At 39.6% G+C, this 12,062-nt stretch overlaps 1 protein-coding gene across 1 annotated transcript; it reads left to right on the top strand.

Moving 5' to 3' along the window:
• The first annotated feature begins 2,359 nt into the window (after positions 1-2,359).
• LOC149281496 (cytochrome P450 2K1-like) lies at positions 2,360-10,335 on the top strand. Its single transcript, XM_089499221.1, has 10 exons — positions 2,360-2,392; positions 3,311-3,415; positions 4,029-4,191; positions 5,211-5,360; positions 5,969-6,129; positions 6,449-6,625; positions 7,682-7,823; positions 8,394-8,578; positions 9,284-9,425; positions 10,157-10,335. The coding sequence occupies exons 1-10, from the start codon at positions 2,360-2,362 to the stop codon at positions 10,333-10,335; spliced, it is 1,437 nt and encodes a 478-aa protein (XP_089355347.1).
• Positions 10,336-12,062: the final 1,727 nt, after the last annotated feature.

Raw genomic sequence — 12,062 nt, 5'->3', positions numbered from 1 at the left:
ATATTTTCTCTCAGTGAAAAATGAGTGCGGCCCATGTACACATACATTTCTGATTAAGTGGCCCACTGCAGAAAAAACTTGGACACCCCTGCATATGGTGTTAGAATGAGTGAGTAAGTGTATGGTGTTAGAGAAAGTGGGTATAAATGTATGGTGTAATGGTGCATGCATGCATGGTTTGAATGCATGTGTTAGTAGATAGTGTTAGTGTGTCTGAGTGTTAGTATATGGTTTTACAGAGCATGTGTAAGTATCTGTTTCATCACTACATTATATACAAAAAACAAAAACTGTCTGCGCTTCTTACCCTAATATAGTTGGCAACAAATATATAAACATAATATAAATGAGAGGTTTTGGTTATATGAATTGGCCAAAGCATAATTAAGCTCACCCGCCACGTCAAGGCACACTCTCAATAGGGTGAGAACCTACTCCCACCTCCTACATAGTGGGCACACAAAGCAGTTTATACTGCTACCAAAACCTTATTAATGTGTTGGGGGAGGTGCAATTAAACCTCCTCCCTATTAACCCCTGGACAGCAAGCTGCAACCAGACTAATGAGGAGCCAACAACCTCAAATATGTGCAAACAGGGAAAAGAAAAAATGTCGGTGCGCTAAGCTAGTCACAGGCTCAAATAACACATTAATAAGGTTTTGGTAGCAGTATAAACTGCTTTGTGTGCCCACTATGTAGGAGGTGAGCGTAGGTTCTCACCCTATTGAGAGTGTGCCTTGACGTGGCGGGTGAGCTTAATTATGCTTTGGCCAATTCATATAACCAAAACCTCTCATTTATATTATGTTTATATATTTGTTGCCAACTATATTAGGGTAAGAAGCGCAGACAGTTTTTGTTTTTTGTATACATTGTAAAGCCAACACACTGTATTTGCAGCATGCTCACACTGTTTGGTAGGCCTCGTATTATACATTTGTATTATTTGAGCCTGTGACTAGCTTAGCGCACCGACATTTTTTCTTTTCCCTGTTTGCACATATTTGAGGTTGTTGGCTCCTCATCAGTCTGGTTGCAGCTTGCTGTCCAGGGGTTAATAGGGAGGAGGTTTAATTGCACCTCCCCCAACACATTAATAAGGTTTTGGTAGCAGTATAAACTGCTTTGTGTGCCCACTATGTAGGAGGTGAGCGTAGGTTCTCACCCTATTGAGAGTGTGCCTTGACGTGGCGGGTGAGCTTAATTATGCTTTGGCCAATTCATATAACCAAAACCTCTCATTTATATTATGTTTATATATTTGTTGCCAACTATATTAGGGTGAGAAGCGCAGACAGTTTTTGTTTTTTGTAGTCATCACTACATTACCAAGGAGTACACATACCACAGAATTTCTTCACCCTGATACATTTAGCACAGGGTTGAGCCACAAGATAAGGTGACAGGGATGATTCCAATAGTGTGGAGGCTCAGGTATAGGCAGATAAACAAAAGGTTATAGGTACAGGGGAGTAATAGAGAGCAAAGTACTAGTAGGAGGTGCCAGACACCTGTATAAGTGATGCCACAGGTAGATGCCCAGTGCAGATATCACAGGATGCCAGGTCAGAAATGCAGGCTTAGCCAATGTCAGGTTTGGTACTCTAAATGGGTAGTTAAGACAAAGCCAAGGTCAGTACACAGAGCAGGTAAACAAGGCACCCAATGCGGTCAGGTAGCACAATGCTATGTGAACCTGTCATAATAACACAGCATGTTAGCATGTGTGTGTGTTAATCTGTGTGTGTCAAATACCAGGTTGGGGAAGTGAAGGGAAAAAAAAGGGTCTTCCAGAACCCTTTCAAGTGGTAGCAGAAATGCACCCCCTTCTTCCCATACATAGTGGGTAATGGGTAATGAAATAACCTAGTAGGGGTATAGAGTTCAGTAGGATTGGGGTTAAAATGTAAACAAAAAAAAGTGATCTATGTGTGGAAGAATACTGGTATTCTACATATGAGTCATATGTTGTTGACTTTGGGTCCTTACAGCTACCACCGGATAGAAATGGTTAAGAATAAATTAGTAACTGTCTATGTGTGAGTTTCGCGTAGTAAAACAGGAACACATGATCTCAGACAGAACACATGATTTAACCTGATTATGCTTCAGTAAGGAATATGCAAAATACGCCCGTATAATCATAATAACTGCTCAATGTTGGGAATGTTTGCTATGCCTCAGCCCCTTTCTAGGTGGGTATAAATATATGTGCCTGTACGCAATAAAATCAGAGATCCTATTATACATACACTCCTGTCTGTGTGTCTGATTTCTCTCGAGCCGCTCGATAAAGACTTCTATATAATTTGGAACCCCAAGGTATAGAAGTACTTGGAAGTTCTCCAACATATGTTATGCCGGGACTCATATTTTGCCAGTTTATAGAGGTAAGTCTAGGGGTCTTCTGAGGTCAGGATATATTTGGCCCCCAGTAGGCAAGGATATATCAAACCTGCCCACATAACATCACCCCACTACTTACTGCATATCTATATAGATAAAATAAGGTCACAGAGGCCTAGCAACGTCTCTGGTTTGCTAAAGCCAATTAGCCCCCAGGCCCTTCCCTCTGTAATGTACCAATTCACTTTAAACAATATACACTAACACACCCACACATTCTGACACCATACACTAACACACACACTTACTCTAACACCATACACTAAACCTCCCTAACTCACACACACTAAAACTCTGTGGGAATTGGTTAGAGGTGCTCCTTGGTGCTATGCAACCACCCCACCAGTTTCAGGACAACCCTGCAGACTTAACCCTTCTCTATTAAATATAACTTGTGACGTTAGCCAATGAGTCATTATTATTTGTTATTACAAATAATTTACATTTAGTTCCTGATACCTGACTCCCTTAACTTCGAAGGAGAGGAATTGGGGGGAGGGGGGAGTGCGTGCATAGTGAATCTGTGGAACTGGAAAACTGTTCTTTAAATAAAGGACCTGCACCACCTCCAGCAAAAGAAACTGAAATTAACAGATTAGGTGATTTAAAAATACAAATAAATTATCCAGGATTATCTGCATAGCACTGGATTACTGCTTCTTTTGTCTAAATTTACCAGCATCATCTCTCTCTCTCTTTTGTCTGATACCGGGTACTCATAAAAGTAAACCGGTTTAACTACTTAACACGTTGGGAAACTATTATTAGAATTTGTATTCATTGCACTGATCTGCTTTTTTTAAATTTTTCTTCTCCCCGTACAGGTTATACTGGAGAAATGATTCCTATTGACCCAGCGGCAATACTCATTATTATTCTCTGCGCATTTTTCCCACCGAAAGAATAAGAATGATTATCAGAATTTCCCTCCTGGACCAAAACCATTACCGATCATTGGGAATATGCACATTTTGGATACGGAGAGACCTTTGGATACAATTCTACAGGTAGAAAAAATAAATATAATCTCTAGACCAAATCGACTGTTTGGTTGGCAGTAGGGTAGGCGAGCTGACATATAATGATCCAGGATAAACGGCACCAAGAGAATAAAAATACATGTAATGCCAAACATATTTATATATATATATCTATTGCTATTCTTGTGCATCTCGAAGCATCACATGTCATCGCATTAGAATGATATCACTTATATGACATCATACCAGTATACTGTACAATGCAGCTGCATAAGGTAGGAGATCATAGAGGTCTGTCTGTACCAAAAAATCTAGAAAACATTTTTTCTTTTTACAGAAATGTTATATTCCATAATGAAAATTAAATATTTTGAATTGTCAGATCATATTGTGAAAAACATATACCGGTATACCGAAACTGCACACTATAACATATGTATATGTTATAAATTATTATATGTTATGTATTATATGTTATATATTAATATTATATTTTATTAAAAATAAAAAAAACTGGTATTTTATGCTTTATGTATATGTTATAAATTATGTTATGTATTATATGTTATACATTAATATTATATTTTATTAAAAATAAAAAAATGGTATTTTATGCTTTATATCTAACTTTGCTTTGCAGTTATCGGAGCAGTATGGCTCAGTATTCAGCATTCAGGTAGGAACGAGGAAGACAGTGGTGTTATGCGGATATGAAACTGTGAAAGATCCTCTTGTTAATCATGCGGAAGAGTTTTCTGGGAGAGCCAAATTACCAATCTTTCAAGACATAACACAAGGATATGGCAAGTAAAACAAAGCATAATATTTTTTAAATCTGTTGGAAACGTCATGGTGAAGTAATGACATTAAAGGCAATGCCTGTGAATAAAAGAAAACTTTCAGTTATAAGAAAACATACACCGATCAGCCATAACATTCTGAGCGCTGACAGGTGAAGTGAAAAAGCCAAGGCTTTTTGATGTATGGGGGGGGGGGCTGGCCTGTGTGGTCAAATTCAACAGACGAGCTACTAGGGACCTGTCAGGGTGCCCATGCTGACCCCTGCTGAAATCACTGACAATGGGCACGTGAGCATAAGAACTGGACCACGGAGCAATGGGCGAAGGTGACCGGTCTGATGAATCACGTTTTCTCTTACATCACGTAGATGGTCGGGTCGTCACTTACCTGGAGAACACGCAGCACCGGGATGCATCCATGGAGGCTCCACCTCGCAACTTACAGGACTTAAAGGACCTGCTGCTGGTGCCAGATACCACAGATACACCTTCAGAGGTCTAGTGAAGTCCATGCCTTGACGGGTCAGGGCTGTTCTGGTGGCAAAAGGGGGGCCTACACAATATTAAGCAGGTGGTGATAATGTTATGGCTGATCAGTGTATGTGTAACATGGGCATAGGGAGATCATGGTTAGATTTGCCATTGGTAGCTGGACCATATAAGTTCCTTAATGGCATGTGAAGGGTGAACACGAGCGCTCAATGTCCTCCACGGTCAAATTGTGAGCCTCACACATGGTTGGGTGGTGCGAGGAACTTGTCATCCTCGTCTCCTTGGTTAATACGAGGTCCTGGGACACTAACATCAACTCGCAAGTAACTTGACTGACATCTCAACTTTTTAGTGAATAGACTCTAGTCTTGTGCATTTAGATTTTTACCAATTTCTTTAATTCATACGAATGTCTGAAAACGAGAAAGGCCCCCAACGAAACTAACAAAATCAAAGCTGAAAGTTCAGCATTTTTGTTTGAATTTTTGTTTTCTGAATTACTGCTGCTGCTCCACTTTTGTATTTCTCAGGTATTGTTTTTTCCCATGGTGAGAACTGGAAAGTCATGAGAAGATTTACCATTTCAAAATTAAGAGATTTTGGAATGGGAAAGAAAACCATAGAAAACAAGATAAACGAAGAATGTGATGCAGTGGTGCAAAAATTTCACTCTTACAATGGTAAGTGGTTTAAGTGCATTAGTGAGTGATCCATGAATAATTTTGTAATTTTATGATGAATAAGTCATGACTTTGGTTAATCTTTTTTTTTTTCAGGGATAGAGGATATCGTTAGCTAATTTAGCCATTCAACATGTTCTTCATTATGTCATTCAATATGCTCTATCAAAAACATTTCATAATTAGTGATCGCTCTCCCTGATCGGTGTCCGCGGCCTAAACTTGTCACTTACAAGTGATCTGATTAAAAAAATATTTGAAAAAAAGTGAAATGCGCACGTTCCAGTTTTGGCTCCACAATATCTGAGAAACATGACTTGTCTATGCATGTGGGGTATCACTGTACTCAGGGGGTGTTTCTAAATAAAGTTGTTTAAAGTTGTCATGTACCCAGGGGAAAAAAATACTGAAATACTGTGTTTGGATAGAATGGGTTTGTTAAAAATTAAGAAAACATTTTTTTACTGCAATGTTTAAGACAGACTGGCACTAAAATGGTTAAATAAAAAGTGTTAAAATGCCCCAAGTAAAATACTTTGGGATTTCAAAAAATATATACTTTTGTTGAGCAATTTTTCCTGCTACATATAACTTTGTTCCCGTGACAGGAGAGCTTTTTGAGAACACTGCCATCATGAACGGTGCCGTGGCCAATATAATCGCGTCCATACTTCTTGGCCATCGCTTTGACTACGATGACCCAACTATTCTCCGACTCTTGCACTTAATAAATGAGAACGTGAGACTTTTGGGAAGTCCAATTGCTCTGGTAAGCATATATTCGCTGTAATGCAGCCTCATCCCTCTTCTTGTTTTGATTTCATATGCATTAAAACTCCATCGAATATTCTGCACAGTGCTAGGAACAACTCATTTTCCTTCTAGACCTACCTGTTACCATAATGTAGAAAGAACATGTTTGGTGGTGGCTAGTGGTACCAGTTGGCTTTAGAAGGAGAACAATATTCTGTTAAAGAAATCCCTAGATTTCATGACGTCTGTTAATGAACATGATTTAACCATAATTGTAGAATAATATATATATTTCTAGATATACTAAACTCACTTTCTTTACTCATTTTCACCAGTTGTATAATGCTTTTCCATCCATCGTGCGCTGGTTGCCTGGAAGCCACCAAACTGTTTTTAAAAACATGGTAGAGATAAGACATTTTGTTAAGGAGACCTTCACAAACCGCAAGAAGCAGCTGGACGTACATGATCAGAGAACTCTTATTGATGTTTTTCTTGTCAAACAACAAGAGGTATTTTTTTTGGGGATTGTTTCTAAATCAGAAGAAAGTCTTTCCATTTCCCCAACAAACACGAGTCCTGATTTGTAACGTTGTCCAGAATCACCTCGACCTCTGTTCCCACAGCTGTTCCTTCTTATACAGACTGATTCACATATACACGCCATTCACATACCTTACGCCATCACATACCTTACGCCATCACATACACATAAAATGTATTTTATAATATATACATTATTAGGAAGCCATGTTGATTTCAGATTTAATAATATATTTATATTATAATATACACGCAACCATTACATGAGCATTTTCAGATAATTAACCCCTCTATTATCAGACATGAGCAGATTAAGGAAATTAACCCCTTTGTTACCAGACATTACACACACAGTCACACAAACAAACAAACACAGCCACACACACATACCTAGTGCTGGCTGCAGCTTACACTAAGTTTGTTGTGAAGCTCCTGAACGCTCAGCCAATCAGGAGGGTCGAGAGGTATCTCCTGATTGGCTTATACCTGCTTCACTCAGAATTCTCCATTGCATTGTCCCAGACTGAGGCTGCCCTGGACCTTGGACTTAAAGTCCCAATGCGGGACTGTCACGGGCAATCAGGGATATGTGGTCACCCTAGAGGAAACTGGGGAACAATAACATGGTACCAAAGGATAAACCAAAAGTGGAGTCAAAGTCCACACCAAGGGTCAAAATCTAGATAAGCAAAAGTACTGTAAATCCACCGAATACATACATGGACAGGGACACAAGGCTCTAGCAAGGAGCCAGGAGTATTTATAGGCCCTTGATTCCCATAGCCAGCCATAGATGAGGCAGAAGCAGACAGGCATCTTATATTAATGGGGAGGCAGAGAGACAAGTGACCCAAAAGCAACTTGGTGGCATAATAGGTGTTCTATCCACCATAGTCATGGTCGCTGGTTCCAACTTTCAGAAGTATAGCTATATCGTCTTCTATAGTGCCCCAATTTTTAACTCAAATATACCAGAGCATAGTTTATTTTTTTTCTGTGGTTCCTTAGTATGTATATTTTTCCAGGAAAAGCCTAATGCAGAATTCTATTTCCACAATGAAAACCTAACGATGCTTATGGTTGATTTATTTTCTGCTGGGATGGAAACAACCTCAACCACTCTCCGATGGGGGATTCTGTTAATGATGAAATACCCGGACATTCAGAGTGAGAAAATTATTTGTGTCACCTTGGTTACTACTTTATGCAAAAGAATCAAAAGAGGCCACAAAGCAAATAAGATTCATAGGAAAATATAAAACAGAGCTGAAAAAGTTACTATAAAAATGTCTGTACATATTACAAAAAGTTAGGTCACCAAAAATCTTTTTAAAACGTCTTGTGTTGCAAAAGATATATTAAATAGTAAATCCTTGATATAAATACATTTTATAGCAAAAAAAACACTAATAGAAGGTAAAGTATATAATGTATGTAATCCCACTTGAAATCAATTACCGTATTGGCTCAATTATAGGCCACACCTGATTATAGGGCGCCCCCTTAAGTTTGGTTTTATAGTATTTCTCTATCATTCAAAATGAAGCACCCATTATCCAATATTCATCCATAATCAAAATCATATTAATCAAAGCACACAAGTCGTGCAAAATACAGAGGCAGCAATATTCTCAGACATTCCTGTATCTATATGCCTTGCTTCAATTAAACAACTGATTTATCTATGTGATTAAAGCGATCCAGATTTTTTTTCTGTACTGCTTTTATATGGTCCAGAAAAGGTCCAAAATGAGATAGAGAGAGTGATTGGATCAGCTCAGCCTCAGGCGGAACATAGGAAGAAGACACCATACACAGACGCCGTCATTCATGAAATCCAAAGGTTCGCTAATATTGTTCCAGGGAACGTTCCACACATGACCACGCAAGATGTCACATTCAAAGGATATTTCATACCAAAGGCAAGTGTCTGCTTTTTGGGTTTTTACTCGATAAATAAAACCCATTATTGGTATTATGAGCCTGGACTGAACCAACAGTTTGCAGTGTTCTATTAAGCTAATTAAATAATGCATTTATTAGACAAACATAATGTATTTCTTTTTACACAATTTAATTGAGTAACTCGTTTTTGCTGTTTTTATTCACAATTTTGTCACTTTTACGGTTGTACAACACTGTGGCACACTCAACAAGCATACCCTAGTGGGGCTCATGGTAGGAAAGGGATTTGGGACTCAAAGAGTAACTGTTACTCTGATAGAGGGGCTCGATGGATGACTGGTATGAGGTAATGGTAAAGTCCAGAAACTATGACATTGCCTTTATACGGACTTATTTAGAAAAAGGGTATAAAAACTTGTTAGAGGACATAGAACAAGAGACCTCTACCTCTACGACAACTCACACTCACCTCCGTCATTCCTAAGAAGAAGAGCCTACAGTACTCAAGTTATCATCAAGGCTATGTGTCATCAATTAGTACTGTATGTATATATCTTAATTGTTCTTCAGTCACAGAAACATTTAGATATTTACACAAAACAAATATCTAACAAGCGGGAAGGAACTGATATACTGTTGGCCCTAATTCTTATATATTTTTGCAGCAATATCTGTTTTGAAGCGTCAGCTTCTGAACTCATTCTCGTGTTTTTGACTTTTAGGACACTCAGATCATTCCACTGCTTACATCTGTCCTGAAAGATAAAGCTCACTTTGAGAAACCCGACCAGTTTTACCCAGAACACTTTCTAGACTCCGAAGGAAATTTTGTAAAGAATGAGGCGTTCATGCCTTTCTCAGCAGGTACAGTATCTGGACACCCTGTTAAATACACTGCACAGTTTATTGGAAGACATAACAATGATGAGCCAGGAGTAAGCAACAGAAGTCACAGGACAGCACTTTAGCACAAAGACATAATATTTGGCTGATTCAGAGCACGAACGGAGGGCCTTTTAGCGGGTGTCAGGGGAAATAGTTTAATTACCCTGCCTTTGAAATATTGGGATTCAGGTATGAGTCCAACCAAGGCTTTTGTAGCCTGACACCAAGGCAGCAGTATCACCAATTTGGAAGGAAGCTCAGGTACAGCAGCAAGCGTATGAACCTAGATAGACTGAGTTCAAGTGCTGGGTGGGTGTGATAATGATACTTTCCAAGAGTCTCTTTCTATGAAATAAGAAGGCAACTCTGGACTCAAAGGCACACCTGTAAAATTCAAGATCATTTAGAGAAGAGTGACTTAGTTTTTAATTTAAATGGCTTCTTTCTTTTACCCCTTCGTGACCAACGACATACCAGGTACGTCATGAAAAGATGTCCCTAGAGGACCAAATGGGTACCTGGTAGGTGCATCAGTTGCAGTGATTGTGGGGTTAAAGCCTGTAGCTACTCCTTGACCAGAGCGTTCAGTCTACAACAGATTTCCTGCACTTCCATGCATGTAATCACTACTATAGCCAATCACATGCAAGGAGACCGTTGAATAGCAAGGGAAATGTCTGTTCTCTGCTTCTCATACTTTAAATTTTTAGGTCGGAGAAGTTGCGCAGGGGAGAATTTAGCGAAAATGGAATTGTTCCTGTTCTTCGTCAGGATGCTGCAGAATTTCACTTTTCAGGCTCCTCCAGATGCTGCGTTTGACCTTATCCCAGAGGTTGGGTTTACAACCCCGCCAAAACAATATTATATGCGTGCACTGCCTCGCCGCTAGTCCCCGGATCAATAAGATGCTATGATTTAAATAATAATATTATTATTCCTGTTATATAAAAAAAATTTTTGTATTTATATGTATCTCCAACAATACTGTAATTTATATTAAACACTTTAAACATTATTTCTATTTGGCTTCTCTGCTTAAATGCTTTATATAAGATGCTGGCTTTTTGCATCATATAAGAAATACCAAAAGTGGATTCAACATGGAGTCTTTACAGCAGCGTTACGGAGACTAAAGACATTACTTAAATTTCAGAGGATTGATTCTTCGACCAAAATTCAGACTTCTGCAGAAAATTGCATGTTAAAATCATATTCATACGTACGTTAGCGCTTTAAGGGCATTTCCTTATCGTTGGGCATCACGTTAGTTTGCATTGCATTCCGTTCTCACTTCCAGGGCATCTCATTTACACTTCCGGGGGGTCCCGTTGCTTAAGTTTGCATTTCGCTGCACCTCGCCTAGCCTCTCAATTCCCTGTCCTCTATGTGTCTCCTCACATTCTCACTCAGCATTTCACCCCTTCCCTTCCTCCTACTTCTTCAGACCGGGTGAGCACTTTCATTTCCTTCCATCTGCTATTCTCAGCACTGCCAGGAGCTGTGCAGGGAGGAGGGGCTTGCTTAGACAGAGCTGCTCAGCAGCTCCACTCGTTTCATGTGCTTAATAAAAACAAAACCCCCTTTCTGCCCACATTCAGTTCTACCATTTGCCACCTTCTGGCACACTAAATCTCAAACTTTCCCCCCAACTCTATCAAAATATACATAACGGACCTGCGACATAAGGTTTTCTTACCACACCCGGATAGACCTTCCCTTCTTAGCGCACATCCCGAACCAAGAACTGGAGTTCTTGGCTCTTGGAACTGAAGAGCCTGTAAAGACCTTGCAAATGAAATAACAGTTAACACAGCCTTTATTAATAAATCCTACTTTACGCCTTCATTCAACATTGGTTCAATTCTTTAGCCCCTATCCTATCTACTCACCGGGGTGTTTTCGGGGTCTAGGCACATTTCAGACCCACCAGCTGTATGCAGCCTGTATTTGTGGGAGGGGTATTTATACCCCTCCAGGACCCTCTCCTTCAGGGCACTTCCTTAGCGATTTTCTCGCTTGCTCCCCTGTTTCACTCTTTCTGGTCCCCCTCAGTCGCTAATCTTAATATTCTCTCTTTTCTATCCTTCTTCTTTCTCTTTTCCGAGAAGAAGACTCCCATCCTACCTACTAAGGGAGTCTAGGAACATTTCAGACCCACTAGACATTCGCTCTTGTTTTACCCCTGCCACAAAAAGGGCTTCACTGGTAAGTATATTGCTGCTAGGAAAATTCCACCTAAATCAACCATTTATCAGATCATCAATGTCACGTTCTACCCAGGCTGCAGAGCTACATATCTGTCTTGTTTCAGTTTCCCTGTTTTTCTTCGATCCATTCCTGGATTTCCTTTTCCTCTGTTCTGATCTTCCATTCCTTGCTTCTGCTTCAGCTCTTTGCTTCAGCTCTGTTTCCTTTATAAGGTGCGCCCCACCTGTGTGTTCTGTTTGTCTCAGTCTGCAGTCTAAGGTATGTCAGTGCTATGTGTTTGGTTTACATGTTTGGTTTACATGTTTGGTTTGTTTCGTACCACTGTCAGCAGGGATTAGCGTTAGGACCCACCGTCATTGGAGTACTTTGGCGTAGTGGTGGGCTAAGCATACTACGGCTATAAGATGT

This window comes from Sceloporus occidentalis, unplaced genomic scaffold (assembly GCF_023333645.1).
Source record: "Sceloporus occidentalis isolate IW3139 unplaced genomic scaffold, rSceOcc1.0.p SCAF_131, whole genome shotgun sequence".
Taxonomy (NCBI): domain Eukaryota; kingdom Metazoa; phylum Chordata; class Lepidosauria; order Squamata; family Phrynosomatidae; genus Sceloporus; species Sceloporus occidentalis.
Note: the sequence above shows the minus strand (reverse complement) of the source record. Positions and strands in the feature narration are given on the sequence as shown.

Excerpts from the sequence above, each read along its gene's own strand:
- LOC149281496 (XM_089499221.1), top strand. The coding sequence starts at position 2,360 with ATGCCGGGACTCATATTTTGCCAGTTTATAGAG. Across the intron at positions 8,579-9,283 it reads AAGGATATTTCATACCAAAG|GACACTCAGATCATTCCACT; the intron begins GCAAGTGTCTGC and ends TTTGACTTTTAG. Across the intron at positions 9,426-10,156 it reads GTTCATGCCTTTCTCAGCAG|GTCGGAGAAGTTGCGCAGGG; the intron begins GTACAGTATCTG and ends TTAAATTTTTAG.